At 50.9% G+C, this 7156-nt stretch overlaps 1 protein-coding gene across 1 annotated transcript in view; it reads left to right on the top strand.

Moving 5' to 3' along the window:
- The window catches only part of LOC104495484 (TOX high mobility group box family member 2-like), a gene marked incomplete at both ends in the record, with an annotated part of 26868 nt that extends 21848 nt beyond the window's left edge, over positions 1–5020 (top strand). Inside the window, one exon of the mRNA XM_010138458.1 lies at positions 4775–5020. Coding sequence (XP_010136760.1) covers positions 4775–5020 — 246 coding nt within the window. The remainder of the gene's footprint in view (positions 1–4774) is intronic.
- Between the last annotated feature and the right edge of the window lie 2136 nt (positions 5021–7156).

Below are 7156 nucleotides of genomic sequence, written 5' to 3'. Positions count from 1 at the left end.
TCGGGCTTTTGGGAATCGCAGGGGCAAGCGCAGCCCTACGGCATCCCCCTGGTGCCGAAGGGCCCCCACCCCTGCCCCCAGCCGCCCCAGTAACCCCACAGCAAGCACTGGGCTCCTGACCTTGCCAGCCCCAGGGCATTATTCTGGAGTTTCAATGTCCAGGTGACTTCCACCTTCTCCTGCCACCTGAACTAGTGATTATGTGCCTGTGGCTCCAGAGCTTTGTGCCGAGCAGAAAAACTCTGTGGTCCATGTGCCAGAGAAACGTTTCAGAATCCCCTTTTTGGCAGTACAGCCGTGCCCGTGCTGACGGGTGTGTGTGGTGGGAGGGCAGGCCAGAGGGTTTTGAGGAAACGCGAGGAGGCTTGCCCTCGTTAAGCTTCGATTTTCACTTTTTCATTGTGTTTGGACTCTTTTCCTCTTTACATGGCCCAAGATCTTCTCTCAAGCTGGCATGTCCTCCAACTCATGTGCACGCTGGCACAGGGTGTATCCTTTTATATGTGTGCAGGAGAGACAGGGAAAGTCTCTGTGTGACAAAGTGATGCACTTATCTGGCTTCGGACCCGCTCTGATGCATCGTCCAGCTTTGGAACAGTCGAGATACCCCACAAACCATCTGGTGGTTTTCCTGCAGCCTCTTCTCCAAGCTGTGCTGGTAGAGCTCGTGGTGTCAGTGGAAGAAGACCACTCGCCCCAGGGACACAGCCCTCGGGCCCCAGGTCCTGCTGCCAACCCCGTGTCCAGCTGGGCTCGGGTGGGAGGGGCGGGATTGCCATTGCTACTCTTGGGATGGTGTGGGCACCCCATAAGCTCCGTGTCCTCCTTGCACACTGGGAGCTCAAGGTGCAGCCCTTGGTGGTACCACTCAGCCCCACAAATAGTTGTGTTCTCCTCGCTTTGGAGATGTGGGAGGCTGGTTTGGGTGTGCTGAGACCCATCTGATCACTGAAGTGTCTGGAGGGTCACGTTCCTCCAGCAGTAAGCTCTTGTGTTAGCTGCAGGAAAAACCTGGTTAGCAGATGAGGGATAGTACAGAGTCCGTGGTGGTTTGTGCCATCTGGATAGTTAGGGTGGGATGGATCACACCAGCCTACGTACTTCCTTGTACCTTAGCAGGAACAAATGTTCTCTCTTAGACTCATTATTTACTGCTGAATGTTTTTTGACAGGACAAATATTTACCTGCAATAATACTGCAGATCTCCATCCTCCTCACTGCGAGTAATATTTCTCTGAATCAATGCTTGGCTGCAACTCCTGGATCCTTGTGGATAATCACACAGAACATGACTCAGGGGAGAGCTGGGGTCACTGGACGTTTGCCATGCTGCTGAGGAGAACGGTTTCCCAGCTCCTTGGTCAGAGCATGTTCTCTATGATTAATACCAACACACTGTGGAGAGATGCTGCTGGCCAGCTGTGGAGTGTTCCGTAAAGAAGGACAGTGCTTTCATAGAATCACAGGATGCTTTGGATGGGGAGGGACCGTTAAAGCTCACCCTGTCCAACCCCCTGCAGGGAGCAGGGACATCTGCACCCAGAGCAGGGTGCTCAGAGCCCCAAGGTCCAACCTGACCTGGGATCGTGCCAGAGATGAGGCTTCTCCCACCTCTCTGGACAGGTGGATAGAGATGGTCCAGGGACCCCCGTTCAAACTTGGATTTCAAGAAGGAAAAACTATTTTTCAATATGATTTTGCTGCTCTTGGGGGTTGGTTGTACCTGCTGCAGTCCCATCCTGTGGCATGGCTGTGCCCTGGTGCTGTGCTTAGGGCAGCATGGTCCGCGCCGGCTGCCTGGCCCTGCAGCACAGCCCCTGGAGCCGGGGCATCCACATGCCTGGGGCTCCGAGGGCGGGGAGGGAGTCAGAGACAAGGCACTGTCCCCCTCCGAGAGCGCTTGGCTCGATGCTGGTGCTCCATCCCGCTGCAGGCAGAAGCAGGGGGTTGCTCCAAGCAGCACCCACCTGCCCTCCAGCACAAGCCAAGAGAGCGTTTGCAAGAAGAGGCTCGTTGTTCCAGCTGATTTCGGTGGTTTAATTTGAAGAGGAATAATGTGTAATCACAACAACGTCATCTGTGTATCGGTGGGAAATCCTCGATCTGCCGGGGGTTTGTGTGCAGCGTGACGGGCAGCCTTTCAGCAGAGCGAGCTGCTCCGCGTGCGCATTTGGAGTCCTGGTGGGATGAATGGGTACAGCCCTGCTCACTAATCTAATTTGTAATGTATCCTTATAACGTATAATTGGCTGTTTAATTTAATTCAAATTAACATAAGAATAGAAAATAAAATCTGCAGCGTAGCCCACATGGTGGTAGGAAGGAGGGTTGGGTGTTTCTGGCAAAGGCTTTGAGACAGTGACTTTTGTGCACGTGGCGTGAAACGACCTGTCGTGGGGACAGAGGTGTCACCTCGGACGTGTCAATGGTCACTGCGATTGACAATAAATCACCCCTTTTCCCACCTTTATGAATGTCCATTGGTCTCATCCCCCCTCCCTTATCTTTCCAGCATCTATTTAAAAAGATATATAGAATAAGCATGGCTTGCTTTGGAAAATCATCCGTAGCGATGCGGTGTAAAAGCGGGCAGGCGCCACGTCTGATGCTGTTGATTGGATATTGTCTAATCTGATCGTGCTTGTGTACAGCTTTGATTGGCATTCTGATACGTCTGCACAATGCTGTAGCTATTCAGAACGCTTTGTGATTTAAACAGGGCTTTTGGGTTTTTTTTTTTCGCTGGGTGGAATGGAACAGAGGCAGAAACGTGCAGGAGGGTGAGCAGGGCGCGGGGCTGTCGCGCTTCTTACAAAACCACCTGAAAGCCCTTTGGTGAGCTGCTCTGCAGCAACACGCGGCACTAGTAGTTTTGAAGAGAGCTTTAGGAAACTTTGAGTGGGTTTTACATAATTTAGTTAAGCACAGCAAAGCCACTTGCTTATGTACCTGATACCAAAATAAAGCGGTTGGAGGAACAAGTCTGCTGTGCAATGATTTATTTAAATCCCTCTCCATAAAGCATGGACCAAATCCTCTTAGGTAACTGGGAAGCATCGATGTACCTCGAAGAACGTAGCCCAAACAGAAACCCAACTACGAGACACATTAAACGGGATCCGTGTGTCTGCCTCAGCCCCCTGCCTTCCCCGTGTAATTCCTCTGCTAGACAGAGCCTGGCTGGAGAAATAGCTGGGCTTGAGCTTCCCCCGAACGCTGACCGTGGGGCAGAGCTATCCCTGCCCGGCCTCTGTCTCGTGTTCCGTGTGATCATACTTCCCCGCAGCCAGTGGGAATCTCAGGTGAACGCGGAGGCTGGGTGGGATGTGCAGTACCTGCTCTTATCTCTGTCTCTTCTTACCACAGCAGGTGAGAGGTGGGGGTTCAGCTTAGCAGGGGGTGAGCCACTTCCAGCCCTGGGCGTGGGGTGAGGCAGGAGTATCCCCCTGCTCTGACACCTCGCAGGGACCCATCTCTCCCAGCAGAGCCGATGAGCTCCCGCTGGGACCTTTTCAACCATCCACAGAGACCTCCTCGCTCCCCGCTGCCTCTCACACTGACTCCTGTATTCCGGTTCAATGTCGGGTTTATTTTATTGGATTAAGGGTTTTCTCCCTGCAGTTGGAGGTGATGAAGAGCAGGAATCCGAGTGTGAGCTCTGGGCAAGGGATTAATAAAGCCTACAGTGCTTAACTGGTTTTGCACATGTCTGGGGTTTTGCTCTTCAATCAAGTATTAAGTCAAAATCCAACCATGAAACTGGGTGATCTGGGAAATTTAGCTTAAAATCCGTGTGTATAATACTATGGCTAATCAGAATTTCATATGCTATAATAATACGTGAAACAGTAGATGTTTAGAATAAGCCTCCTCTGCCAGACACTCATTATATTCCGCATTGATAATTAGTAATTCGGGGTAGATTCGCACTCATGTTATGAAGCAAATACGTTTCTGTCTGAAGTGAAAAGGATTGCACAGGCACAGGACAGACTCTTTCTCCATCTAAATTGGAACACTTGGAAGTAGACAAGCACCAAAAACCATGGGAAACCCAAGGAGTGCCAACATCCCTGCGTCTTCGTGGTCACCTCGAGGGAACATGGGCGGGGAGGAGAGGGATCACTTCTCCAATAAAGTGTAGATGAGGATGCGAGGAAGGACAGATCTCCGTGTGTGGTGGGGTCGTGCAGGATTTCTTAAAGGGGTTTTCTGAAAAAATGACAGCTGTGTTCCCAAATCTCCCTCCCTGGTTGTAGCTTCTGTGCTGGACTTTGTGAGGAATCAAGGGGCATTTTGTTCCTAGTTATTTCTAGGGAGCTAATTCTCGTAAAAACTCTTGAACATACACACTGTAGGTACTCTAAGAGCTGAGCTGGGAGCTCGCGGAAGGATGCTCAGCAGCAGGATGGGAAATGTCCATGCTCCTTCATGGCCGTGGGCTCTGCCATCCAGGCATGGAGGTTTCTGCTGAGGTTTTGGTGACCTAAAGGTGTGCCGGAGGGATGCAGCGTGGGAGAGGGGAGTGGTGGGGATGCCCCAAGCAGATCTGAGGTGTGTGAGGACCTAAAACTGCTGCAGGGCTGCCACACTCACTACCTGGCTCCTGCCTACTTACAACTTGCTGGTGTCTGCGACTGGAGATGTCTTTTTTGTTCAAATGAAATAATTTTCACTGAAATGGGCTTTTGTATTTGTTACACAAATGATCACTTTTCCTCGCTGAAGCAACAAGGCAGTGACGTGTTGCAAAATGTCTTCTTCATGTTTTAGACGTATAACAGTCAGAACGAGAACAATGAAGACTATGAGATCCCTCCCATAACGCCTCCTAATCTCCCCGACCCTTCCCTCCTGCACTTGGTGGACCACGAAACTGGATATCACTCTCTGTGCCACAGCCTCCCTCCGAACAGCCTGATACCAGCGTACCCCTACCAGAACATGGACCTGCCGGCCATCATGGTCTCCAACATGTTGAGTCAGGATGGGCATCTTCTCTCCAGCCAGCTACCCACGGTCAGTGACTTTCCCCTCTTACTGCCTCCCATTAAAGCTGCTCTGTATTCCAAGTTATTGACCAGTTGAACGCAGAAGGGTGTTGCCGATGAGATATTTGCACGGGGGTTTGGGAGGAGCTGTGCCGCTGCCCACCAAGGTCAGGGTGCGGTGGCAGACGCTGCAGTCACCTGTGTGGCCGTGCTCGTGGTGGCAATACTGTGTTTCCAGTTTGGCGCCTTCCCAAGCCTCGTTAACTACTCAAGAGCAGAGGGGAGGGTTGTTTTCCTCCGTGTCCGTAACATTCTTGCAGAACCGAGCAAAGTGCACGTGCAGGTGACCAGCCAAAGCCCTGAGTCCGTAGCCCTGCACCCCACATCCTTTCTCCTGCTGGGAGAAGCCCCCAGCCCATCACCCCTGTGTCCTGCGTCCGAGCTGGCCCCAGCAGCATCAGCAGGAGGAGCACGGATGCTCCATGAAGGGAAGGCTGTCCTGCTGATGTCAAGGGGAACAAGATCCTCCTTGCTCTTGCGCGCTCCGGTTGCCTCTTGGCTCGCGCCGGGGCAAGGGGACACCCTGTGAAGTTTCAGGTGACTCATCTGTAGGAATAACTAAGGCAGAGATAATGAAGTGGAGTGCAGCTCTGGGAAGAAACTTGAGGGCTAATTAGACCTGACGACACTTCTGTAGCAGCAGCAGCAGCGAGGAGAGGTTGTGACTTGATTTTGACAGGGGTGTTGAATTAATACTGTCGCTGTTTAATAATATTTTGCTCTTCAGCGGGTTTAGCCCTGTGGTTAGTTTTCTGCCTTGTTTCTCTCTAAGACCACTGGGTTTCACGGGTGCCACTGGGCAGCATGAGTACGAAGCGGAGTTAATTGTACTTCGATAGCGTGCCTGCGAGTCTGCCGCTGCGCGAGCTGGAGAACGTTTGGTGTTGATTGCTTGAGCAGATAACGGTCTGCCAGGTAGTGATATTTAAATATTTAAATGGGATATTATCTCCTAAGTCGAGGAAAATCCCAAGGCTTTCTGAAGTCTTGATGCGTCTCCAAGTTTCATTGTTAGTGTGTTTAAGAAAAATATCATGTTCTGCCCATCAATATTGAACACGGGCATATTTCTGTGGAATTGAATATTACTTGGGTGCCTGTGTTAGCTTTTAGATTCTTCAGTGATTAAAACATTCATTTCTGAGACAAAAAGAGTCAATTTCCGATGAAATATTTTTCCCTGGTTTAATCTAAGGCACAGCCCCTTTGCCTGACCCCTATTTTCATAACCCGATAATTTTATCCTGTGTTGATTGTCTCATTTTTGAGTGGTGATATTGCACTTATAAATCACTTTCTAAAATACCTAAAGAAGCAAGAATAGTCGGATTTATTAAGCAGCTTCTGTGCGTCTGAAATAATTTATTTTAGAGTAGTCCTTGGGAAATGTTCTCTTTCTTACTTTATGGTACTGTTTTACAAATGCAGCGTTGTGACAATAAATCAGGACTGAGCCAGCGAAGATAAGAAGGGGGCTTAGTGGGCTGTAAACGTAGAGTAGGGAGATTAAGATTTGTTTGCCCCTTACCATGAAAATAAAAAATCCACTGAACCCTGAATCTTCCAGCCAATAGCGAACTGAAACTGTTTAGGTTTGAGTGGGAACTCTTGAGCTGTAATACATCTCCAGATGTCCCAGCAGCCGAGGAACCGGAGCAGGGAGGGAGCTGCGGTGCAGTTTTAGGTTAGAATGAAATCCTGCCTAACGCTCCTGTCGAAGGCTTTTTTCTGTGCCGTCCGACTTCTCCCACTGGCAGGTAGCACCTTCCAGCCCCTCTTTCTTTGGATGCCTGAATTGAGTCTCCCCGAACTGCAGCACCAGCCCTCGACAGCCACGTTCGTCCCGTAGCACAGCTGTAACTCCTGTTAGCAGTGCTGGGAGCAGCACACACATGAGGACACCCCAAAACCCCAGAGCCAGAGCACATCTTCAATCTCAGACTGTCCATCCCTCCTGCCCACATGCCCGTCGAGCTGTAGCCCACTCGCTGGTGGCCCCAGGAAGGCAGCCGTGCTTCAGGCATCACCGCGTCACGGCGTGCTAGAACCCTGCGGAAAGGCAACCACCTTCGCTCGGGTGGGTGTTTGCAGCAGGACACCTCCC

Source organism: Buceros rhinoceros, unplaced genomic scaffold, assembly GCF_000710305.1.
Source record: "Buceros rhinoceros silvestris isolate BGI_N320 unplaced genomic scaffold, ASM71030v1 scaffold13766, whole genome shotgun sequence".
Classification (NCBI taxonomy): domain Eukaryota; kingdom Metazoa; phylum Chordata; class Aves; order Bucerotiformes; family Bucerotidae; genus Buceros; species Buceros rhinoceros.
The sequence above is the reverse complement of the archived record's forward strand: the minus strand, read 5'-3'. Positions and strand labels throughout refer to the sequence as shown.